The 26,254-nt window shown below is 39.5% G+C and overlaps 2 protein-coding genes across 3 annotated transcripts; both read right to left on the bottom strand.

Annotated features, from left to right (window-relative positions):
• Positions 1-575: 575 nt before the first annotated feature.
• On the bottom strand, positions 576-15,478 carry LOC128515062 (uncharacterized). 2 transcript variants are annotated; one of them, XM_053489076.1, is made up of 6 exons: positions 15,438-15,478; positions 14,999-15,316; positions 14,540-14,890; positions 1,366-1,467; positions 1,229-1,260; positions 576-1,065 (listed from the first exon to the last, which is right to left on the bottom strand). In XM_053489076.1, exons 1-6 carry the CDS (start codon positions 15,475-15,477, stop codon positions 955-957), a joined length of 954 nt encoding a protein of 317 aa, XP_053345051.1. In that variant the 5' UTR covers position 15,478; the 3' UTR covers positions 576-954. The 2 variants fall into 2 exon arrangements, with proteins under 2 accessions (XP_053345051.1, XP_053345050.1); XM_053489075.1 differs by lacking the exons at positions 576-1,065; positions 1,229-1,260; positions 1,366-1,467 and adding exons at positions 13,388-13,536; positions 14,218-14,452.
• A 7,655-nt stretch (positions 15,479-23,133) lies between these two features.
• Positions 23,134-24,615, bottom strand: LOC128514844 (uncharacterized). Its single transcript, XM_053488738.1, has 6 exons — positions 24,550-24,615; positions 24,121-24,447; positions 23,670-24,020; positions 23,488-23,589; positions 23,353-23,387; positions 23,134-23,253 (listed from the first exon to the last, which is right to left on the bottom strand). Exons 1-6 carry the CDS (start codon positions 24,587-24,589, stop codon positions 23,134-23,136), a joined length of 975 nt encoding a protein of 324 aa, XP_053344713.1. The 5' UTR covers positions 24,590-24,615.
• Positions 24,616-26,254: the final 1,639 nt, after the last annotated feature.

Below are 26,254 nucleotides of genomic sequence, written 5' to 3'. Positions count from 1 at the left end.
AAAATAATTATCTCAGATTTCAGCCTGAGTATAAACCCTGGCCCTCAGTGGTGGACACTTTAACCTTGAAGAGCTGTTTAGAGTTCTCCATCTTACAAGTCAAAAATCCACTGAAATACAAGCCTCTAAATTAAATATACAGTGTTTGACTGGTAGTTCAAACGCACATGTACCAGAATTATGTGTATCGTTATATGACGTGAAATCTGAGGAAGATTGTGAAATGCTGTTAGTAAACGATCATTATATTTCCCACTGTCAGATACTTAAAGGCAACTAAGTTCTCATGCATCTCATTTAACAGGAAATGATGCACCACTCATTTCCTCCCCTCACATGGTCACTACATCTGTGTCTCTGTTACAGTAGTTTAAAACAAAACACTGGATTTTGATTAGACCCTCGTTCAGTTCGCACTGGAAACCCTCATCATTCTGATTATTTACTTACTGATTTGTCTTTTCTAAGCTTGTATCTTCTAAGATTCATGTACCGAAAATATTTTATATGAATATTTTAATATAAACATTGATTTGTTTAATAATATAATTTAAAAACAAAATGATTCACACCCATTCACATGCATTTATTTATTCTCTCTCTCTTTATGTATATCACACACAGTGCACATGCATTTCAAAGACGGACAGTAATAATATCAAATATGGCTAATTATATCAATAGAAATGGAAAAACACTGATTCCCACTGTACACTTTTTTTTAAAACGTTATTCACTTCCTACAAACTGCATGAACAATTTCTAATGACAAAAATATTAAGTAATGAATTTTAGCTGTTTGTATTTTATTTATTATTATAAGCATTTTCCCTCTGGGATTAATAAAGTTCTTTGAATCTTTGTTAAATACACCACGCATGGCTGAAAGTTTGACCTACGGCACTAAATCTCCACTGACTTTAAATTAGAATTTATTTCATGTTAACTATTTTATTATTGAACTTGTGCATAAATAACTTGGCTCGTGTCTCTGGATGTTCTGGAGGATGAAGGTTTCTTAGCAAAACTCACAGCTGCATAGTTCAAGACATCTTCATCATCAGCCTGATAAAGAACAAGAGATGTTTATAAACCAGAGCGGATTAAAAGATTTTTTACTGTATTTTGTAAAAGGTGATGTCCATTATAATACTATATTAACTGTAGACTGGAAAATATGTCCGTTTATTTAAAGAACACCAATAAACATGATAAAACTCTGAATTACCTGATTTGTGTTTCGTTGGTCACTAGAATCCCCTTAATATAAAGATAATAAATATCAGTAATGTTTAACTGTAAGAGTTTTTTTTGTAATATTGATGTGAAATTTATTTGAGAAAAAAATGATAAACATAAACAAACCTTTTCTTAGTTTTTTAAGTAAAAGTCCAACCAGAACCATAATTACAATAACAGATATTATATTGGAGGTTGTTAAGACAACAACAGTCCAGAGGTTATTTTCTAAACAGATAAAAAAAGATGCATTTTAAAGATAAATTTCTATAGAGCTGTCTCTACTTTATTAACAAGCTTCTCATCAAATGTCTTACCTTCTATTTTAATAATTTTAACTTCAGTTCCTTTAGTAAAGAGGATTTGTCCACACGCAGCCACAGCGCAGTAGAAGGTTCCATTATCCGAGGTTGTGAGCTTCCTCTTGGGGAGAGTGTAGACACAGCTCTGTGTAGGAGAACCAGCCTCGGAGATCTTCTTACACTCATCACTGCCGTCTCCATGAGTGTAAATGATTCCTGGATGAGGTTCTCCTGAGCGGTGTCTGAACCAGTACACACTCTGTTCTTCACAGCTTGGAGTAAACGCTTGTACTGAGCACTGGAGTGTGAGCGAGTCTCCGTCCTCCATCACCGTTACAGTCGGAGGACGCTGCCTCACCTCCTCAGCTTTAACATCAATTTATAATAATAATACCATAAACAATGATAAATTATAGAGAGTTCTAGATAAAGTGTTTCTCTAGAATTAGTTCAAGTTCAGGAGCAGGTTATCAGAGTAAAACTGTTTACCTTCAACAACTAAAAAGGTTCCAGGTCCAAACTGTGGTGAAGAGTCCTTCACGTCTGCGCAGAAATACGTTCCTGTATCTTCTTCTTTGAGCTCTTTAATGTTGAGATTAAACTTTTCATCTGCACTACTACTGAAGCGTCCATCATTAAACCCTTCACTGGGTCTAAATGATCTTGACGCTGCTCTCCCAACCCACTCAGGATGCTTCCCAAACCCTTGTTTAAACCAAATTAATGTGTCACTGGACACATCACATTTAATAGTTACAGTTTCTCCACACTTTTCTTTTTGGACTTGGAGTTCTTTGATGTTAGAAGCCTTTGCTGAAACAAACAACAAAAATTCATTTTTCAATTGTGTCAGTAATAAAGACAAATACAGAATGTAATAGTTACATAATTTTGTAATATATTTTACCTTATATGACAAAAATATAATCCTCACCAGGTGTTAGGAGAGAAAGAGCGACTAAAAGTGTGATCATTGTCCCTCTTCATACAGCGTGTTAGTGAGGGAATGAATTTGTGTGTGCAGAAATAAACCAGGGTAAAAGTCATCCCTGATTGGATGTTTTGAAGCTGTGCTCAGATTTGATTGGTCCAGTGGCAGAAATGAGAACTTATGGCAGTGTTTAACCCCAGATGCCCTGACATGAAAACAGATTTTTTACTTGACTGAGAAACCTTTCTATGTGGTTGCTGTGTCTTACTGCAGTGCTCATACCAGAGCTTTATCCAGTTAATCCCACTGCACTGTAATGGGAAATTGTTGAGCTGCAATGCTGAACCCAGAGAAGGTCTTGGCAATATGAAGAGTTTAGTTTACATTTCACTCTCACTCACTCGTTTACTCACTCATCATCTATACTGCTTAATCCTGTATACAGGGTCATGGGGGCGGAGCCTATCCCAGGAGACTTGGGGCATGAGGTGGGGTACACTCTGGACAGAGTGCCAACCTATCGCAGGGCACTCACACATAAACCTACACACTATGGGCAATTTGGGATACCACTTCCTAATCTGCATGTCTTTGAACTGTGGGAGGAAACTGGAGAACCTGGAGGAAACCCACCAAGCACAGTGAGAACATGCAAACTCCATGCACAAAGACCCCAAGACGGGAATCAAACTCGGATCCTAGAGTTGCAAGGTGACAGTGCTAACTACTAAGCCACCGGGCCGCTGTTTATGTTTCCATGAATGTGAATTGTTACGTATTGTTTGATAACAATAAACACAAACAAATACCAAAAAAAAAATACTAGAAAGCATTTGTGCTGTCCATTGTGTTTAGTATGGACAGCGATTATGTTCAAGAAGAAGAGTAATTACTTAAAACTTGAAGGTTCTTCTCAACAATTACACAAAAGATGTTAGGCTTTGTAAGCATTTTGCTGCGTAAAGGCACACAAAGCTCGACTACGTCCTTGATATTGTGTATATACAGCCAAAAAACTAATCAAATAAATGAATAATACATTTTCATTACTACAGCTTTTTTTGGACACACTCTCCATCTCACTGCTGGTTGGACACAAATCTTCCATATTTCAGCCCACAAGACTTTGTGAGAAATGTCTTTGTGTTGCAGGACTTATTTAAATATATCTGCAGTCAGCTCAGAGATGTTGTGAGGATATGCTTGGATATCCCAATCTGGTGGTGAATACAAGACCGTCAGTCATCTTTTTGGTGCAGGCCTGAGCACTGTGTTTAACTGTTTAATAGAGTTTCTTGACAACCAGACTAAATGTTCTGATGCTGCCAAGCTGGCAGAAATATCCAGTTTCTTCTGTGATAATTATGGAGTACCTCATTGTATTGGTGCAATGGAGGGACAATTCTTGTGACTTTCAAAAAATTGTCACACACCATTAAGTGCCCTCTTTCTGGTCAAACTCTGGATTGCAGCAGTCCCGATTCTAATTTCTGGCAATCATACAAAAACAATGTTGTTTTTCAATAATGAACCAAGATGGTGCTGAAAGGTCAGCCTCGGTCACGACTGCTCCAATCTCTTTTTCTTTATTTTTGTTTTTAAAGTTAATTTTCAATAACTTAATACCAGCAAATTTATCACAATTTAGTACATAAAATATGATGGAGACACTCTTATTTCTATTGGTAAACAATGTACTCCCAATTCAACGTTTTTAATCCGGGATCCAAGCTGGCCGAGTGAGATCTGAGGGAGAACAAAGGACGTGACTCGAAGTAGTGGTCCTGAGGGAAACAAGTTTGGTTCAGGAACAGGCTAAGACTTGGAAAAGGCAAGAGAAGAGGCGTGTGTTTAATGGTGAACGACCACTGGTTCAACAGCGCAAGCATAGTTCCTCTCACATGCTCCTGAACTAGTCCAACCTGGAACTACGGACCATCAAATGTCATCCTTTTTATCTTGCTTGGGAGTTTACTTGGTCATAATCAGGGCCATTTATACTCCAACTCAGGTGGACATTATGTGAGCTGCATTGGGGCACTCACACACCAAACTTTTATCAGCACCTGCTCCACCAGGGGCTAAAGAACACTGCTACACCACAATCATGGATGGTTACAAGGCACAATCTCGCCCTCCATTAGGGAAATCCGACCATGCTGCCATCTTCCTCATGCCAAAATACAAACAAAGGCTTAAACAGGAAGGGAGGTCGCGTGCTGGACAGACCTGTACATGTGCCTGTACACCCTCCTGGCCGATAACATATCCCAAGAAGGTAATTTTCTTAGCATGTAATTCACACTTTTCCCCAATGACGTATAGTTGATATTTCTAAGACAGGTTAGCACCTCTTTTACATGTGTAATGTGGCTGTTCCAGTCTGGTGAGTAGATCAAGATGTCGTCAATGTATACTATGACATATTTTTCCAACATTTTTCGGAGCACATCGTTTATGAAATTCTGAAATACTGCAGGGGCTGAAGATAATCCATATGGCATCTCATAATGGCCTGATGTGGTGGTAAAGGCAGTTTTCCATTCATCTCCTTCGCAAATTCTAATCAGATTGTAGGCTGAGCTTGCGATAATCAATGCATGTTCTGAGCCCCCCCTCCCTCTTTTTAACAAAGAAAAAACTGGATGAAACAGGAGATGTGGACGGACGAATGCATCCTTGTTGCAGTGCTTTGGTGATGTATTCCATTATTTTAGTTTCTTTCTGCGATAATGGATAGATCCTGCCTCATGGGAGAGGAGGACCTTTAAGGAGCTCGATAGCACAGTCGTAGGGTTGATGGGGTGGGAGGTGACTGGCTTTGGCCTTGCTGAATACATCACTGAACATTATATATTTCTTGGGAATGATATTTTTTGTGGCAGGTTCTGGGCTTTCAGTGGAGGTGGATACCACATGGAGGATGGGTTGAAGCAAGCTTTTTTTTCCACTCCTGGGACCACTGTGTGATTTTCTGTTCCTTCCAACAAATGTGAGGGTCATGTTTTTAAAGCCAGAGGGCCCCCAGGATTATGGGGAACTTAGTGGTTGTGATGAGGAAGGAGATGTTTTCCTGATGCAATGCTCCCTGTGAGTAATGGATACTCCTATCCAATGCTTCAATTGACAGTGGTTATTTTAGTGGATTCTGTAGAATGCTGTGTTTTGTCATGAGGTCTTTATCCATAAAATTTCCGGCTGCTCTGGAGTCAATCAGCGCCGGAATATAAATGTTTTCTTGTTTGAGAATTCTAATTTTACTTTTATGGACATATGATGAGGATTTTTTAACTTTTTGAGTATTCACCGAGCTTTCCGAACTGCTCGTTTGCTTTCTTTTGATCGGTCGTGCAGGGCAGAGAGCTATGTTGTGTTGGGCTCCCAAAATAGAAGAACACCTGCGCCCTCTAACGGTGGTTCATTTCTCCTGCAGTTGTCCTTGCTCCTCCTATTTGCATTGGTTCACAATGAGATAGTGTTGGGAATTCAATGGTTTCACCGGAGTAGGATTTTCTTGACATTTTCAAGTTTAATTGTAAAGTCAATGAGCTCGTCCAAGGCGATATTGTCATCTCTACATGCCAGTTCCTTTAGAATTTTGGGATTTAATCCTCTGTGATATGTTCCTTTTAAAGCTGGTTCATTCCACTCGCTGCCTGCGGCCAGAGTGCGGCGGTTTAGCGTATTTTCAGCCATGCTCTGTTTTCCTTGTTGCATGTTAAGCAAGTGTTCACTTACTTTTCCCTTCCGGTGAATGATCAAACACACTTTTAAACATGTCCAGGAAGCTTTATTCCAAACTGCAGTTGCCCATTTCAAGGCTTTTCCGGTAAGCATTTTATTGAATTGTGCAATTTTTCCATTTTGTGACGCTGTCTTGACCAGCAAAATATAGTGAACACTGCAAAATAAAACCTTGGAAATCACCTGGATCACCGGCGTATTTTTCCGGGCAAGCCACCAGGGCTGGATTCGGAGCAGCGGTAATTGGAGTTACCGGTGTCGGAGGAACAGCACTGCAAGACATTTTGTTGGTAAGCTGATCCACCACTTCTTGCATCCGTTCGAAGTTCTGCTAGAGTCGTACCATCTCCATTCAAATTTTTGCAATGTCCTGGTGGAGCTCGTTTAGAACTCTGGCATGGCTCACAAGGGCCTCTCGAACATTAATATCTCCTGCTGCGTCCATAGAGGCAAAGTATTGTGTCATGAAGCAGACTCAAAGAATGCAGGTGCTGTTAAGATATTTATTGATAAGGGTGTCTAAGAGCAAGTCAAACGAGAGAGTAGAGAAAACAAGCAAGGGTCAGGCGATGTGTGTCAGACATAAACAGGATCAGGCTAAACTCAGAAACAAAAACACTAACAGGGTCAATATCAGAAACAGGTATTCAAGGACGGCTTGGTAACGACACTGGAGCTAATTACAGGGAGCGTATACTTCACAAAAGCCAGAAGCGAGTCTCTTTTATTGGTAAGGTAATTACTTTCAGGTGTTAGTATTCAGATGTTTGGAGTTGTAGTTCTTAGTAGTTCTGACAGTTGGAAGTTCTATATAGAAGTTGTCTTTTTAGGTTAGTATGGAGTCCAGTTTGTTATTGGAAGCTTAGGTACAAAATTGTAAAAAAATCCCAGTCCTGAACTTTTGAGTGACAGCAGTCTTTAAAGAACACCTATCTGCAGCTGCGGGGCCAGAACCATCTTCATGGAAGTAGAACTGTCCCCAGTCACTACACATCCCAAGCCGACCACACAGGGCCTCCATCCACCTAAACCAGAAGCTGGGGACCAAGATGAGTTAGACAAGTCCAGAAGGCAGAGGGGGTCTGGATTACTGGCAGCTTAGGAGTAGCTTTACAGACAGAGACTGGAAGAGGGAGAGAAGAGAAAAGAAGAGCAGAGCACAAACCTGAGTGATTAGTAGTAGTGGGGAAGATAGCATCCAAACATACAGTACCAGTTCAATATAATACAAATCTATTCACAAAAATGCTTGGCTAAATAAAAAGGTTTTTAGTTTAGACTTGAACATTTAGATAGTGTTCGGTCCGAACATTAATTAGAAGGCATTTAATAACTTTTGGGCTTTGTAAGAAAATGCTCTGACCCCAGCTGTAGTTTTTATAATACGTGGTACTGACAAGCAGCCAACAAACTTTGATCGAAGTAGGCGTGGCAGATAATAAGACACTAGCAGTCTACTCAGATATTTTGGCGCAAGATGATTTAATGCTTTATATGTCAAAAGTAGTATTTTAAAATCAATGCAATTTCACAGGGAGCCAATGCCGTGAAGATAAGATGGGGTGATGTGCTCGTATCTTCTGGTTCTAGTAAGGACTCTCGCTGCTGCATTCTGGACTAGCTGAAGCTTGTTTAAGCACCTTGTTGAACAACCAGACAGTAAGGCGTTACAATAGTCCAACCTAGAGGTGATAAAAGCATGAACTAGGTTTTCTGCATTGTTTAGTGACAATATATTTCTTATCTTAGCAATATTTCTGGGGTGAAAGAATCATTTCAAGTCAAGTCAAGTCGGCTTTTATTGTCATTCCAACCATATACAGTTCAGTACACAGTAAAACGAAACAACGTTCCTCCAGGACCAAGGTGCTACATACATTCAACAACATAAATTACCAACACAACATAAATTAACACCACACTTTACCGGAATTAGCTAGCTAACTAAAAGATCTATTTAGCTGACTAGCTCAGATATGACAAATTTACATTTTAAGTTAACCTATGCAAAAAATAGACAACAGTAGAAAAAAAAGTGCATGTGCAAATACAGTATGCAAACAAAGAGCTACAGAGTGACAAACACAACAACGTAACGTTACAGTATTTATTTATTTTTTTGTGATGAGGTATGAGTTGAGGTAGTTGCAAAGAGCAGTTCAGGTAGGTAGGTATGAACAATTGTGAGATGGTTGAAGATCAGGGTGATTGTGCATGTGTGTGTTTATCGTTAAGTCCTGATGATATTTAGTTCGTCTGAATGATTTGTGTGTGTGATGTTTATCAGTCCATTCCCTTTGTGTTAAGGAGTCGGATGGCTTGTGGGTAAAAACTGTTACATAGTTTGGATGTGTGTGCCTGAATGCTTTGGTACCTTTTTCAGATGGCAGGAGGGTGAAGAGTGAGTTAGAGGGGTGTGTACAGTCAGCCACAATGCTGGTCACATTGTGGATGCAGTGTATGGTGTAGATGTCTTCGATAGAAGGGAGAGAGACCCCGATGATCTTCTCAGCTGTCCTCCCTATCCAATGTAGGGTCTTGTGGTCTGATATGGCACAATTCCCAAAACAGACAGTGATGCAGCTGCTCAGGATGCTCTCGATAATCCCTCTATAGAAGGTGGTGAGGATTGGTTGTGGAAGCTGGGCCATCCTCATCCTTCTCAGGATGAAAAGACGTTGTTGGGCTTTCTTGTGTAGGGAGCTGGTGTTGAGGGACCAGGTGAGGTTCTCCTCCAGGTGGACACCCAGGAATTTTGTGCTCTTAACACAGAAAAGCCGTCAATGCTGAGCGAGAGTGATCGCTTCGTGACCTGCTGAAGTCAACAACCATCTCTTTTGTCTTACTGACGTTAAGGGACAGGTACACTTACTCTCTGTACGCTGACTCGCATTTTGACGTGAGTGTCTTGTCAAGGTGTATCAGTGCCAGGTGAAGTGTGAGGGCAGCGGGGTCTTGATGTGTCTCATGTCGAGCCGCTCGAAGCACTTTATAATGATGGGTGTGAGTGCAACAAGGCAGTAGTCATTGAGACAGGACACAAGACTTCTTTAGCATGGGGACGACTTTAGCAAGTAGTAATTAACATTTTTGCTTAATTAACTACTTTGCTTTGTCTGTGCTGTGATGAGGCCTAAACCCTGACAATCAGTGTATGCTATTCTTATGTAGATATAAACTAGCTGCTACGCTACAATCTTTTCCAGAATCTTAGAGATAAAGAGAAGGTTTTATATCGGCCTGTAATTGGACAGATGACAGGGGTTGAGGTCATGTTTCTTAATCAATGGTTTAATAACAGCTAATTTAAAAGATTTTGTCTTTAGTATACAAAGCTGTGGATGAGTAATGACACATAATCTGATTTCTGGTGTGACAAGAATTTGGACCAGTGAGCCCTGCTTCAGTTATTTCTGATGCTTACTCAATACTGCACATAGGGTGATGTGATTGGCTCAACTAAACATGTTACTTTCAGTTTTAAGCTTTGTGGTGAAGAGAGGGGGAGCAAAAGGGACAGAAGCCCTCATTAATATATAAAACCAGAGGTTCATAGGCCTGTTACACTGTAATTAGCTCATTTACATGGTGTGACATATTGCATTTAGAATACACACAAAGAGCACTTTTCAAAAGAGAAGACTGCTAGCATTAAAGTAAAAGAGTGCATTCTTTTGTGCAAATCTGTGGCCTGTAAGGGAATTTCACATTTACTTCATAGATCAGAATTAACTCCTCTGTGTGAAATCAAACATGTCACAATAAGCCGTGTCTCTAAATGACCCCAGAATCAGTCATGAACTGTTCTGATCAAGTGTAAAAATACTCTAGATGCATTTCAGGTGTCACTGGCTGCAGCAGTGCTCTTACGATGCACAATGGTTTCACTTCATCAGAAATAAGTTTGTGGTTTAGTCAGCAGCTCACATGTGCATGACTTTAACAAGTATAAATGTTTTTATACATCTTATATACAATCTCAGGGTAAAATACAGAAGAGATGAAGGTCATTTATGGTATTGTTGCTGATTTAAATATGATGTACAAACTGTGACACAATATACTATAAACTGACACTATATAGTTAAATTGCAAAACATGTATAGACTTTTGCATGCAAACCATTAGGACAAAGTGCTGCTGCACGCTGAGTCAAGCAGTTGCACCACCTTTGATGTGGCAAAAACCTTACTGGCCTCATGCTGCTGTTTGGTTTGTGACTTTTGTCCTCTAGTTTCCATCTTAGTGAAATGTGGGCGTTAATGGAAACAGGACTGTGGTGTAAAGTGAGAGGTATAAACTATAGAGTTTAAGTCTTTCTTTATCAGGGCGGTAAGAGATGTTATAGATTTATAAATTCAGTGATTAGAACATTTCTGGTTGAGGGTTTGGTTACTAAAAGAGTGTTTAAATTTAATGCTGTAGGGGCTAAAGCACAGTGAGTGTAGACAGGTTGAAGGTTGAAGTTGTACTGAGGCACATGAAATTGACGAGGCCTTTAGGGCACCAGCAAATTGAGTTAAGTGAGTTAAGGGACCCAAGGCGCCAGACATAGCAGATATTCTTAGGGTCTTAGGCAAGTATATATGTAAAAAAAAATTTTTCATGGAAATTTTTTACTTTTTTTTAATAATGTAGTTTAACAAGTTCAACTCAACAAGCGTTTCAGATTGTAGAGGAAATTCTAGTCTTATTTTTTGTTTTAATTTAGTTTTGATGATTACAGTTTATAGCTCATGAAAATTAAAATCCGTATGGCTTCATATCCACCATTAATTCAACAGAAGTGATGAACCCCCCCCACACACACACAAACACATTGTCACCTTATTTATGTGTCTGTTGCTTGGGAACTGAATTTTTCTTAAACAACTTGGCAGGAACTAAGTAAGTTATATATTTAGATATATTAACTTCCTCCTCCTCTCCTTTCTCTGGCTTTGTTGGCGAGCTGGTTTGTGTGTGTGCATGCCCATGCTTGTGTGAGTGAGAGTCTCTATTGGATTGCGAGCATAATTAGTTCCGGAAGTGTGCTCGTATATCAAAACACTTGTATATCAAAGTTAATTTCCCCATAAGAAATAATGGAAACTCTGATTATTCATTCCACAACCCCAAAAAATCAATATATAAAAATTATTAATACAAAATATAAAGTAAAAATAAAACAAATTAACCTGCACTTTACCTTAAAAAAAGTAAAAATAAATCCAGACAGATAAGTGTTTCCATTAGTGCTTGTGCGCGCACATGCTGTGTGTTTGTGTGTGTTTGTGTGCACGCGCTGTGTATGTCTGTGCATGTGTGTGAAACTAAAGTAAGAGGAGAGGAGGAATGACCCCCTCCCCTCTCCCTCCTTTCATCTTACACAGTAACCCTTCTTCCTCTCTTATTTGTGACAAGGGAGGAATACTGTGTGGGATGACTAATGGAAACACTGCCTCATCTGAAAACTTAACAAGAAACATCTCTGACACTCGAGTGTGCACACACTAACAGAATCCGTGCTGTAAAGTAAAAATAAAACAAATTAACCGCGACAAAGCAGTGTTTCTGTTGAGTGTGTGCATGTGTGCGTGTGTGTGAAGGCGAGAGGAGGAGGGAAGGGGCACAGTGTATAATGACATGCACACACACACACACACAGTGCAGGCTGAGTGAGAGAGAGAGAAAGAGAGAAAATGGATCTTTAACCTCTCTAATGAGACTTGCTTTTGCTTTACATGTGCGCTGTACACACACACATACAGACACAAAATAAAATATGTTTTACACACACACACCTGGTCAGTGTTATAGTAAACAGTACACGCGTGCATGGATGTTGATTATACGAGTGAGAGACGAGCACTAAGACCCAGCACGGGAGACGATTACCCACAATTCCGGCAGCGCAAGAGAGAAAAAAAACATTGGCTTAGTTGTGATCACGTGACGCTCGGCATCAAAACAAGAAACGCATGCGTGATACAGTACGTGATACATAATACTTGGTGCTAGTAAACCATGATTTGCTTGTTTTTCAAGTTAAAATGTATAAAAAAAATTCGCTCATCTTGCAGAACACTCGCAAACCGTGTTTATTCGCAATCCAATGTTCCACTGTACTGTATATATATTTCAAGTGTTAAAATAGAACACAAAGGCTCGTCTCACATTTGCCAAAAAAAAAAATCCCCTCTTGAGAACATATTTTGAACTTTTGTTGGACTTTTTGTTTTTTGTTCACAACTTTTGAAGGTGTGTGTTCCATTACATCTGGGGTAAAAGTAACACAGCGTTTCATCATCCCAATCATACCAAACAGTCAGACATAGTGGTAGTGTGATGTCTAAGGCTGCTTATCAGCTTCATGACCTGGACGACCTTTATGGAACCATGAATTCTGTGCTCTACCAGAAAAACTTTAGGGAGAATGTCTACCCATCACTTCATGACCTTAAGCACAAACACGCTTGGGTTATGCAGTAGGACAATTATCCGAAACAAGAGCAAGTCAACTTCTAAATGGGTTAAAAAAAATCAGAACAACACAAAATTAAGATTTTGGAGTGGCCTAGTCAAGTCTGGACTTAAATCCAATTGAGATCCTAAAACAGTCTGTTCAAAAACCCACCAGTGTGGCTGAATTAAAACTATTCTGTTAAGAACAGTGAGCCAAAATTCCTCCACAGCAGTGTTAAAGACTCACTGCCAGTTACTGCAAACGCTTGATTGCAGTTGTTTTGCCACCGAGGTTTAGGGTGCAATCACTTTTTTTTACAATCATCATTAAAAAACTGTATTTTGTATTTAAAATTTGGTTGATGCTCTGAATCATTTAAGTGTGAAAAACATGCAAAAAAAAAAAAAAAAAAAATCAGTAGGGGGATAAATACTGTTTCATGGAGCTGTATATATTCAAATGATCCAAGCAAATAAATACATACATTTTTAGGTACAGGATTCAGACAAAAGACAACCTAAAAGTAATAAAGCCAGTTCTGCAGAAATTATAACAATCTATTATTTACTTATATATTTTTATTACAAACAGTTATCTTACAGTTACAAAATGCAATAACAAACAAACAAACAAACAAAAAAGAATAAATAAAATATACAGTATAAAGTGGCACATTGCACCATGTGGTTCTAAAGTTTGTCTTGGTGCAATAAATCCCCAGCATTATGTGCTTTAAATCTGAATGTATTTATTTTCATCTATTTTATTTTAACTTGTGCATACATAACTTGGCTCGTGTCTCTGGATGTTCTGGAGGATGAAGGTTTCTTAGCAAAACTCACAGCTGCATAGTTCAAGACATCTTCATCATCAGCCTGATAAAGAACAAGAGACGTTTATAAACCAGAGCGGATATACAGGTGATATTAACTGTATACTGTACAGTGATGTCGGTTACATTCTTACATGTCCATTTAATTGGACTATACGATTTCGGTCAAAAGTTCGGACACACTTTATAATTCAATGTTTTTTGTTTTGTGGTTTATTTTTTTACAGTCTAGAACAATACTGGATATTTTAAAACTAAGAATTAACACATATGGAATTACGAAGTTAAGTAACAACAACAACAGCAGCAGTAACAGTCAGTTGTCATTTTAAAACACAAAGGTCAGCTATTCTGGAACAGTTCCTACAAGAACAGTATTGTCATGTGCAATTCCAAAACCCATCAAGCATGGACCAAAACTAGATTTACTAGAGTTACCAGCCTCAGAAATCACCAATTAACCTCAGATTAGAGCCGATATGAAGCTTTACGCGGCATAAGTAGCAGACACAACAAAATATTAACTCCTTTAATATCAGCTGTTTAAAGGAAATTATTGTGTATTTTGGACACCTTCAGTGCTGTTTTACAATAAAAAGAAAAAAAGTAAAGAAAGAAATAAAAATTCAGGAAAGACAATGGAATTAGAAGGACTGTCCAAACCTTTAACTGTTAGTGTATGTTTATGTTTATTTAAAGACCGAGACATAAAACACTGGATTACCTGATTTGTGTTATTTTCTTTGTCACTGGAAATTCCTTTATACAAGAATAATAAATCAGTAATGTTATCTGAAATAAGATTTTTTTGTGATAATGATAAAAAATTATAGATATTATAATAAATGTAAACAAACCTTTCAATGTTTTTTTGAGTAAAACTCCAACCAGAACTATAATTACAATAACAGATATTATATTGGAAGTTGTTAAGACAACAACAATCCAGTGGCCATTTTCTAAACAGAAAAAATGGAACATTTTTAAAATAAATATTATTATTGCGGTATCAGAATTATAAATAGGACTGTCTTCAAAGATCTTACCTTTTATTTTAATAATTTTAACTTCAGTTCCTTTAGTAAAGAGGATTTGTCCACACGCAGCCACAGCGCAGTAGAAGGTTCCATTATCCGAGGTTGTGAGCTTCCTCTTGGGGAGAGTGTAGACACAGCTCTGTGTAGGAGAACCAGCCTCGGAGATCTTCTTACACTCATCACTGCCGTCTCCATGAGTGTAAATGATTCCTGGATGAGGTTCTCCTGAGCGGTGTCTGAACCAGTACACACTCTGTTCTTCACAGCTTGGAGTAAACGCTTGTACTGAACACTGGAGTGTGAGCGAGTCTCCGTCCTCCATCACCGTTACAGTCGGAGGACGCTGCCGCACCTCCTCAGCTTTAACATCAATTAGTAATAATATTATTATAAACAGAATGGTGTGACATTATAGTGAATGCGAGATACAGTGTTTCAGGAGCAGGTTATCAGAGTAAAACTGTTTACCTTCCACAACTAAAAAGGTTCCAGGTCCAAAGTGTGGTGAAGAGCTCTGCACATCTGCACAGAAATATGTTCCTGTATCCTCTTCTTTGAGTTCTTTAATGTTGAGATTAAACTTTTTATCTACACTAAAGCTTTCAGCAGTAAACCCCATGTTGAGTCTGAGTGAGCTTGACACTAATCTCGCTACCCACTGAGGATTCTTTCCAAAACCTTGTTTAAACCAAATTAATTTGTCACTGGACACATCACATTTAATAGTGACATGTTCACCATGCTTTATTTTTTTAACTTGAAGCTCTTTGATGTTAGAAGATTTCACTAAAACAAAAACAAACAATGTATATTGTTTAATGGCATCAGTAACAAAAAGGCAAATATCACTTTAATTTTTATATGAATTTATTTTATTTTATTTAAAAATATACAAAATGTAACTCACCTGATGATAAGAGACAAAGAACAACAAAGAGTGTGATCATCGTTCCTGTTCAGACAATGTGACAATGAGGTAATGAACTTGTGTCCAGAGTTAAACCAAGATCAAAGCCAGCCCTGATTGGATGCTTTGAAGCTGTGCTAGGATTTGATTGGTCCAGTGGTTGTAATGAGAACTGATGGTGTTTAAAGCCAGATGGATTGACATGAATGCAGATGTTTTACTTGACTGAGAAATAATTTAATGTGAAAAGTTTATCACAGATCTACACAGATAAGTCCACTGAGGAAAAAGGTAAATAGTTGAACTGTAAAGCAGGCCTTAGAGGATTTATTGATCAGTTCAGGAGTTGAGTTTACATTTCAACAAATGTGCTTTTTTTTTCTTTTATAAATAACAAGATTACTGACGTCTTCACTAGAGGTTTACATGCTCCAGAAATAATAATGATTTAAAAGTAAATCCTTATTAAATCATGTTTTTTTGTTTAAAGAGAGCAAAGACCAAGGTCCATCCACACTGGATCTGACTTACACCCTCAGTGATGAGCTTTGTCATGTTACGTGCGGCTGTAGTGCACGTATGTGCGCGTGCGTGGCTGCTGGTGCTGCTCTCTCTCTCCCTGCCTTTCTCTCTCTCCCTCGCTCTCCCTGCTGCAGGAGGTCCCGCCCTGATTAAGCGTGCCGTGACGTGCGACGGGATTGGCTGGCCGTGAAGAAGCGCGTCCTTTTAAGCTGGCCAGTGAAAGCCGGAAGCGCGCGTGTTGGGAGTTGGAGATGTGTGTGTTGTGTCGGAGATTGTATTTGCTATTTATTATAAAACTGTTGAGTCGCGCCGGTGTTTTTGTGGGTTGTAGAGTGTTGGTTTCTTTTTCCTTTTGTTGCTATCTTTATTTTGCTTTTGTTGTAAATATTGTACATAGTTTCTGTATGGTTATATATACTTTTTTTCTTTCTCTTCGGAAGCAGTAGGGGTTGGGTGCCGTTTCCTTTAAAACCCAGTTTCTCCTGTTTTTCTGTGTTAGTTAGGAAGTTAGGTTAGTTTATGTATTTTGGTTAAAGTTTTCTTTGGTAGGTTAGTTAGATTGCGGGAGGAGATAGGGGGAAGTTTTGTTTATTGTTTTGGCCTTGGCCCAACCCTGAAGCCTAGAGCTTCCTGTATGTGTGTGTGTCTGTGTGTGTGTAAAATAAAGACCACGCACTCTCTATCCTGTTGTAAAGGACTTCTTTTATTTATTTTCTTCTTTGTTGCGGCCCTGAAACCTAGACTAAGGGGTCGTAACAAGTGGGGGCTCGTCCATTGCCCGGGCATAACAAGTGGGGGCTCGTCCATTGCCCGGGCGTAACAAGTGAGGGGTCGTCCATTTCCCCCATAACAAGTGGGGGCTCATTCGTTGCCGGGAGTCACAAGTGGGGCTCGTGTATTGTCCCAGTAACAAGTGGGGACTGTTCATTTCCGAGCATACTCGGCTTTGGTTTGTTTGGCTGCCTTCTTAGGTTGGACAGTAGTGTAATAATGGCTTTTGATTTGATAGCTTTTACGCTTGATCCTACCTTAGAAGAATTTGACCGGTGTCGTAAGGATGACTTGTTCGGCATTGCAGAATTTTTTGAAATTGATGTGCCACGCAAGGGTCTTAAAAAGGAGATTAAAAAAATATTACGTAAAACATTAATTGAGCAACAGATTTTACCCCAGGTGGCGGGAGAGTACACTGAGGACGAGGATGCTTCAACGCCGACGGAGGTTGACGGTAAGCCGTCGGTTGCGCCACAGTCACCCTCCACGCCCCCCAGGCATAAGGTAATTAAATCACCCACAGTAACACCGATTGACAGGTCAGAACAACTTTTGGTTCTAAAAACGAGGGAGGTAGAGCTGGAAATAAAACGAGAGGAAACAGAGACTCAAAGATTTCGGTTGCGGGAGCTGGAGCTTGAGATGGAGCGGGAACATTTTCGGCAAGATTTCAGCCGGTTACACCGGGCTGAGAGCGCGCCGGAGAGTTGTGCCTCTCCATCATTCGCTCAGTTGCCTGCAGCAGCTGCGCCGGGTTCTTCTTCTCTTGTTTCTGCCCCAGTTACTACTTCCCCACCCCAGTTTGATGTAAGCAAGCATATTGTTTTAGTACCTCCTTTTAGAGAGACCGAAGTGGATAGCTATTTTATAGCTTTTGAGCGTGTGGCGGCTACGTTACAGTGGCCAAGAGCAATGTGGGCTCTCTTGTTACAGTGTAAGCTGACTGGTAAAGCGCAGGATGTGTGCTCTGCGTTGCCAATTGAGCAAAGTTTGGATTACGACACGGTCAAACAGACGGTCCTACGTGCCTATGAGTTAGTGCCCGAGGCTTATAGACAAAAATTTAGATCCCATAGGAAGGCAGATAGACAAACCTTTGTTGAATTTGCCCGTGAGAAACAAACATTGTTTGAGAAGTGGTGTGCTGCAACAAAAACTACCACTTTTGAGGCTCTTAAAGAGTTAATCTTGTTGGAGGATTTTTAAAATTGTATTTTTGAAAATGTTGTATTGCACCTGAATGAGCAAAAAGTCACTTCTTTGTCAGCAGCCGCTGTTTTGGCTGATGAGTTTGTTTTAACACACCGTACTGTATTCTCTCCTGTTATAAGAACAGATAAATTCGCTGCCCGTGGGGTTGAAGGGCAGGTGAGACCTTCAGCAGGCAGTGTGAAACCTGCAAGAGGGGGTGTTTTTAAAAGTTCTCAAAATCGCTCAGGAAGAGGTAGGGTCTGTTTTTATTGTTTGGCTCCTGATCATCTGATTTCAGACTGTGAGGCCTGGAAAAAGAAAAACACATCAGTAAAGTCAAAGTCTGTGGTTTTTATTAAAAAACAAACAAATCAGATTTTACCAGAACAAACGGTGGCAGCGTATAAGCCTTTTATGTTACAGGGGTGGGTGGCAGACAGCCCTGAAGGCGTGCGCAGAGCAGTATCCATCCTGCGAGATACAGGTGCAGCGCAGACGCTAATGCTAGCTGGTACACTTCCACTGTCTCAGACAACCTATACGGGCACTGATGTTATTTTACGTGGAATCGGAGCAGGCTGTATCACAGTTCCACTTCATCAGGTACATCTTGAAACAGAAATAGTGACGGGTGTAGTATCTGTTGGTATTTGTACCGAACTCCCTGTTGAAGGAGTGCAGTTAATTTTAGGAAACGATCTGGCAGGTGGTGTTGTTTTCCCTCGCAAAACTGTAACAGAAAAACCAGTGACTGATAATGATGATTTTGGTTCCAACTTGCCTACAGTATTTCCATCATCTGCAAGGGCAGGTCACCAGCTTGTACTCGTTTTTATGTGTTTATGTTTAGGCATAATTGGGTATATGTCCTCCGTGTTATGGACTTTAACGGACTGGTTGAGTACGTCCAAAATTTTTGCTTGGAGCGGGAAATGTTTTGGCGGAGGCATGGTCGAGAGCGTAAAGGTTTTTAGTCAAAATAAGATTTTGACTTTTATGGGTGGGGGTGTTACGTGCGGCTGTAGTGCACGTATGTGCGCGTGCGTGGCTGCTGGTGCTGCTCTCTCTCTCCCTGCCTTTCTCTCTCTCCCTCGCTCTCCCTGCTGCAGGAGGTCCCGCCCTGATTAAGCGTGCCGTGACGTGCGACGGGATTGGCTGGCCGTGAAGAAGCGCGTCCTTTTAAGCTGGCCAGTGAAAGCCGGAAGCGCGCGTGTTGGGAGTTGGAGATGTGTGTGTTGTGTCGGAGATTGTATTTGCTATTTATTATAAAACTGTTGAGTCGCGCCGGTATTTTTGTGGGTTGTAGAGTGTTGGTTTCTTTTTCCTTTTGTTGCTATCTTTATTTTGCTTTTGTTGTAAATATTGTACATAGTTTCTGTTTGGTTATATATACTTTTTTTCTTTCTCTTCGGAAGCAGTAGGGGTTGGGTGCCGTTTCCTTTAAAACCCAGTTTCTCCTGTTTTTCTGTGTTAGTTAGGAAGTTAGGTTAGTTTATGTATTTTGGTTAAAGTTTTCTTTGGTAGGTTAGTTAGATTGCGGGAGGAGATAGGGGGAAGTTTTGTTTATTGTTTTGGCCTTGGCCCAACCCTGAAGCCTAGAGCTTCCTGTGTGTGTGTGTGTCTGTGTGTGTGTAAAATAAAGACCACGCACTCTCTATCCTGTTGTAAAGGACTTCTTTTATTTATTTTCTTCTTTGTTGCGGCCCTGAAACCTAGACTAAGGGGTCGTAACAGTCATCATATGTGTAGTTAGACATGACCAAGGTTGAGCTTCTTTTTGCCAATTTCTGATGTAGTAACATGCTCTGTTCTCATGCCAATGTGGCTTGTGATACTGAAAAGAACAATGTGGGCTGCAAGCCTGTTCTTTTGTAGGACCACATCAATCCCACTTTCCAAGTTCTGGCCCTGTGTCCAAGTTCTCCTCATCTGCTCATACCTGGTTTCATCACAGCCAACAAAGCCTCCACCTAGGCTCCAGGGCCTGTAGATTGACATCAGAGAATGACCAGACATTTTGCTGGACCACTGACGGGTGCTCCAATGTAGCACCTTGCGGGTGGTGGTGGGGTGCTGTCAGGGTTTCCCCCTAGCAAAAAAAAAAAAAAATCATCTTATTTTGACAGGGGTGTTCGTCATTTCTAGATTTTAAGATTTGTCTTCTTTCAAGGTGATTAGTTGTGCTATTTAAGCTAAAAATTTTGTTAGTCTTGGTCTTGCATCTGTTTGTCATGTGATCTGTTTATCTTCTGTTTAGATTCCTGTTTGTTACTTTTCTGGTTAGGCTTCTTGTTTGTTTATGTATTGTTTATATTAAAAGTCCACATATTCCTTGACCATTTTATGACTGCATACCTGTATAACTTGCAGATAAAGTGGCATTTCATTCATTCACCTTCTATAATGCTTATCCTGTAAATGGTCTCAGGGGCCTGGAGCCTATCCCAAGTGACCTAGGGCACGAGAGGGAGTGCGAATCCATCGCGTGCACACACACACACACACACACACACACACACACTGTAGGCAATTTGAGAATGCCAATTAACCTAACCTGCATGTCTTTGGACCCATCAAGCACAGAGAAAACATTCACTCCAACTCCACACACTCAGTTGTTCATCAAAATATGTTAGGTAATACACGAAAACCTGAACATTAATTCAACTAATTTAAAGTTTCTTATACCATACCCTAACAAAACATGCTTAGTCACACAACATACACAGACCAGGTATAGCATTACTTAATATTATGCCCAGTATTGTGTAGGTTCACATTGTGCCCCCCGGGCATCTCTGGGCCTTTTGGGGCGTGTTTTGTGGTGTCTAGCACAGGACATTAGCAATGGATAATTTGAATGCTGTGGGTTGGGGCCACCAGAATCAGACTTGTTTGTTCAGGTCATACCATGGCTGCTCAATTGGATTGAGATCTGCAGTGTTTGGAGACTGGGTCAGCTGTCTTGCACTCTATTCCTGCTGGCCCACTGATGTCTGTCACCAGCATGTTGATAGTGGATCCTTTGGGTGTTGTGGTTTGTAGGGCGGGGTCTTCATGGATCGGACCTGTTCATCCTATAAGTGCTTAATAGGACTGGGATCTGGGGATCTTTAGAGGCCAGCTTAGAGACCTTGGGCTCTTTGTCTCAGGGACCCATGGATGGTGGGGTGTGATTTACTAGATGTTCTGGTGCTTTTCCATGCATTCCTTGGTCCCCATGGGCTTTGGTTATTTTTGCCACCAGTTTGATCAATGTTATTTACTTTACCTGTCAGTGCTCATAATGCTATGGCTGACTGCTGTAATGCTTGACCTAAGTTATGATTTATTATAAACATGGTATGAAATTCCACTGTTTATCGATTGACACACATTTCTGTTAAACAAAGCCAGATGTCAGACACCACATTAATATATTTGGGGAATTTTTAAAAAGGAACTATTGCTTGCACGCCTTGCACACAGCCGAACCCAGTTAACCATCTCTGGATAAGAGCCTGCCTAATGTTTGTCTGTATGTCTGGATAATGAGCTATATCTTACATCTGTAGCCTGATGAGTAAACACCATGGCCATTTTAACTCTCTAGTTCTCCTTCATCTTAAAATTACTTGTTGCTGGCAAAAAAAATCCCACATGGATTGTGTTTATTTATATTCAAATCTTATTTATTATGCAGTGGGTATATTCATATCCTTTGTAGGAGTTTAAGAAGGCAAAGAGAAACATGGAGAGCGAGTTCCAAAAATGTTTTTATTCACAAACCTTCGAACAACAGTGCCTTTCCAATGTAGTGTATTCAAGCTATCTCGAGTCTCAATGGCTCTACAGGGTTGCCCAAGGCAGGGGCGCAGATCCAGGGGTAGTTCAGTGCAGGTAAAGTCCTTGTGGTCCTAGGGAGCATGGCATGCTGCTTTATCCTGAAGTCTTTCCTGATCTGCCAACATATGAGACACACGTAAGTGCAAGTTGCAAAAGTACTTACTAAACAGTCTGTTTTAGCCTGCTCACACCTTTAAAAAGATTTTTAAAGAGAGTGGTTTGAGTTTACTCATCTAACTAACATCACAGATGCCCACACTGAGACTCCTCCAATGATAATGGAGAAGTTTGAATGAAAATGTTTGAGATGAAGTGCAATGCTTGACATGGTGGTGATTGAGGAGTCACACAGTGACCTAGCCACATGATTTTTTTTCCTCTTGACTTTTCTTGACTTTTTTAATTAACAGACCACAGATTTCTCACAGATTCAGATTTTTTTTGGCACAGGTGGTGGTGAACAGGTGATTGCATATTTTTTAACCTCAAGATGAGGGTTGGACCCATTTTGTTTGAATTATACGTCTGTAAATTGTACAATGTTAAAGATATAAAAAGCTAATAAATTATTATATTCATAGATCTAAAACAAATACTCACATTCAAAACACTTGATTTTTCTTTTGTGTTGTCCGCAGCATCTGGACTTTTGTAGGACCAGATGTTTATACACTTGCATGTCAGAACATATTCTTCTTTTGTGCTGATCTGTTAAATGAGTTCAATTTCTTCAATTTTTGTGTACGATTACACCTGGCAAATTAATTGATTTTGATCCTAATTTATGTTTACTGTTAATAGATGATCTGAATATTTTACATTAACAGGTATGTAATGGTGGCCATGTTCATTGTAATGTGTTTTTATTTCATTCAACAAATAATGTACCTATGTTTTTGCTTGAGAAAATTACCACTGTTAAAAGTACAATATAAAGTTTTAAACAATACAAATTATTTAAACAATAAAAATACATGTACTGTTACTGATACTAGGACTATATTTCAGGGTATAGCTTTTTAATTATGAAATCTTTAAAATGTACACAGATACCATTTCTAAGCAAGGTCTCGTCCATTTCAAATTTATTTTATGTAGTTGGATAAAATTTTAGACACAAAAACAATTACTGTACCATTTTTTAAATTATAAATAAACTTTTTATTACATGCATTACAGTGAAGGGCTAACATCAAAAAATAAAGCTAATTACTGCATATTTTATATGCCATATTATGAGAAATAATAAAAACACTGCAATGATTATTTCTAAAAGTCAAAATATTTATTAATACTTTTTTTTTTTTTGCCTTTGTTAAATTCACATTGCATGATGGAATAAAGTTTAACTCAAAGCAATAAATGTCCTATGTGTGGTGCTTTTTTATTTTATTTTAACCCGTGCATAAATATCTTGATGGCTCGTGTCTCTGGATGGTCTGGAGGATGAAGGTTTTTTAGCAAATCTCACAGCTGCATAGTTCAACACATTTTCATCATCAGCCTGATAAAGAACAAGAGCCGTTTATAAACCTTACAATATTCAAAACTCAAAGGATTACAAAATTTAAAAAAGTAAAGTTGCACCTATATCACGGATTACCTGATTTGTGTGATTTGGATGATCACTGGAACCCCCTTTATACAACAACAATAAATAGCAGTAAGGTTTAACTGTATAATGTGTTTTAATGATAGTAATGGGGAATAATTTTTAAATTAAAAAATCCAAACAAACCTGTTCCTTGTTTTTTAATTAAAACCCCAACCAGAACCATGATCACAGTAAGAAATAATAAATTGGAAGCTGTTAGAACAAAAATAATCCAGTGGCTGTTTTCTGAAAAAATAAAGCATCATTTGGTTCAGTATCACCATATCTCTCTAAATTGTTAACAGGATTCTCATTAAATGTCTTACCTTTTATTTGATTTCCTTCCACTTTAATTCCTTTAGTAAAGAGGATTTGTCCACACGCAGCCACAGCGCAGTAGAAGGTTCCATTATCCGAGGTTGTGAGCTTCCTCTTGGGGAGAGTGTAGACACAGCTCTGTGTAGGAGAACCAGCCTCGGAGATCTTCTTACACTCATCACTGCCGTCTCCATGACTGTAAATGATTCCTGGATGAGGTTCTCCTGAGCGGTGTCTGAACCAGTACACACTCTGTTCTTCACAGCTTGGAGTAAACACTTGTACTGAGCACTGGAGTGTGAGCGACTCTCCGTCCTCCATCACTGTTACAGTCGGAGGGTGTGGTTTCCTCTCCTCAGCTTTAACATCAATTATTAGTAATTATATTATAAGTAAAGACCAGTGTGAAACTATAGTGGATTGAATTCAGGAGCAGGTTATCAGAGTAAAACTTCTTACCTTCAACAACTAAAAAGGTTCCAGATCCAAAGCGTAGTGAAGAGCTCCGCACACCCACACAGAAATATGTCCCTGTATCCTCTTCTGTTATTTTTGTAATGTTGAGATTAAACATTCTATCTACACTAAAGCGTACAGTAGGACCTGCTTCTACTTCAATGTGTCTGTCTAAGGTAACATCTCGTCTCACTATGCAGTGAAAACCCTTTTCAAAACTCTGTTTCAACCAAATTAATTTGTCACTGGACATTACATCACATTTTATAGTAGCAGTTTCTCCATGCTTTACCTTTTGAACTTGAAGCTCCTTGTGGTTAGAAGATTTTGCTATAATAAAGAAAAGTATAATTTAATGATGTCAAAAATAGATTAAAATTAAATCATGTACATATCTATTTTATTTTAGAAAAAGAAAAAAAAAAAACTCACCTGATGTTAAGAAACAAAGAGCGACAAAGAGCGTGATCATTGTTCCTTCTCGAACAGTGTAATGAGGCAATGAACTTCTGTGTGTGTGCAGAATTAAACCAGGGTCAAAGTAAGCCCTGATTGGATGTTTTGAAGCTGTGCTCAGGGTTGATTGGTTCAGAGCCTGTAATGAGAGCTGATGGTAGAGTTTGCATCCAGATGCATTGATGTGAGAGCAGTTTTCTACTTGACCGAGAAAACTTTTCATTTGCCTGCTGTCTCTGATACCAGTGATCATAAAACTTCAACCAGATAATCCCACTGCACTGGAAAGGAAATATTTAAATTAACCTGAAAAAAAAATCCTGACAGATAAGTGTTTTTATTTATGCGCACAGGTGCTGTGTGTGTGTGTGTGTGTGTGTGTGTGTGTGTGTGTGCGTGTGTGTGTGTGTGTGTGTGTTTGCGTGTGTGTATGTGTGTGGTGCTAAAGTAAGAGGAGAGAAGGAATCGGACTCTCCCCCCCTCTTTTATTCAATTCAATTCAATTCAATTTTATTGGGAAAAACTCCCTGAGATGGTAATAGGAAGAAACCTTGAGAGGAACCAGACTCAACAGGGAACCCATCCTCATCTGGGTGAAACAGAAAGCAGTAAATGATCTGCATTTATACAGTGTGTAGGGTGGCAGGCAGTTCAGCTATAATAGCTGATGTTAATTGATGTTAATATGGAGTCCAGGTAGTTATTGAAGACCCAGGTAGACTTGTAAGAAGTTCCAGTCCTGAACTATCGAACTGTTAAGTCCCCAGAGAAACAGTTGCCAACACCAGTCAAGGCCAGAACCATTTTCTAGGTAGAGAGAATCATCCCCAGACACCAGACGCATCCCAGAGAGACACACGGGGCATCCATGTGACGAGATCTTCAACCAGAAGCGGAGCACCAGGATGGGTCAGACAGGTAGGGGGGTAGAGGGAGTTTGGATCACTGGCAGCTCAGGAATGTGTAGCTTGACAGAGAGAGAGAAAGAGTGAAAGGGGGAGACAGGAGGAGAGAGGAAAGAGAAAGAGGGGGAGAAAGAGAAGAAGAGGAGAGATGGCAGTTAGGTCTGGTCACAGTCACACAATGTATAATGTGAATGTATATTAACTGTAGAGTGCAAGCAGAGACTCCGGCAGGACTAACTATGACATCATAACTAAAGGGGAGGAGCCAGAAGGAAACACAAACATGAGGGCTTCCTGAGATGTAAAGCAAACAATCACCTCACCGTCAGCAAACCTGAGTGATCAATTAGAGTGAGGAAGACAGCATCCAAACATACCAGTTCACCATAATACTCTACGTCCATGAGTCCCCCAGATCTGCTCCTTTACCTAAGGCAAATCTATTTATAAAAATGCTTGGCTAAATAAATAGGTTTTTAGCCTGGACTTAAACACTGAGACTGTGTTTGAGTCCCGAACACTATTTGGAAGATTATTCCATAATTTTGGGGCTTTGTAAAAAAAAGCTCTGCCCCCAGCTGTATTTTTCATAATACGCGGTACTGACAAGCAGCCTGCATTATATGTTGTAACGCTTGGATTTAATTAAACCACTAGTTACTTTGCTACGGGGTCGAGAATCAAAATACGGGTTTTTAAACAACACTTCCGGTATTGCGCAATCAAGACAGGACAAGTAAAGACGCGACACAATAACTATGTATAAACCAAACCAA

Source organism: Clarias gariepinus, chromosome 27, assembly GCF_024256425.1.
Source record: "Clarias gariepinus isolate MV-2021 ecotype Netherlands chromosome 27, CGAR_prim_01v2, whole genome shotgun sequence".
Lineage (NCBI taxonomy): Eukaryota > Metazoa > Chordata > Actinopteri > Siluriformes > Clariidae > Clarias > Clarias gariepinus.
This window is presented reverse-complemented; position numbering and strand designations above follow the sequence as displayed.

What these genes read in the sequence shown, in the direction of transcription:
- LOC128515062 (XM_053489075.1), bottom strand. Translation starts at nt 15,477, where the DNA reads ATGATCACACTCTTTGTTGTTCTTTGTCTCTTATCATCAG. An exon ending in AACCTTTTTAGTTGTGGAAG is followed by an intron (nt 14,891 to 14,998) that starts GTAAACAGTTTT and finishes TTGATGTTAAAG; the next exon opens with CTGAGGAGGTGCGGCAGCGT. An exon ending in TAAAATTATTAAAATAAAAG is followed by an intron (nt 14,453 to 14,539) that starts GTAAGATCTTTG and finishes TTTTCTGTTTAG; the next exon opens with AAAATGGCCACTGGATTGTT.
- LOC128514844 (XM_053488738.1), bottom strand. Translation starts at nt 24,589, where the DNA reads ATGATCACGCTCTTTGTCGCTCTTTGTTTCTTAACATCAG. An exon ending in TCTTTGTTTCTTAACATCAG is followed by an intron (nt 24,448 to 24,549) that starts GTGAGTTTTTTT and finishes TCTTTATTATAG; the next exon opens with CAAAATCTTCTAACCACAAG. An exon ending in AATTAAAAAACAAGGAACAG is followed by an intron (nt 23,388 to 23,487) that starts GTTTGTTTGGAT and finishes TGTTGTATAAAG; the next exon opens with GGGGTTCCAGTGATCATCCA.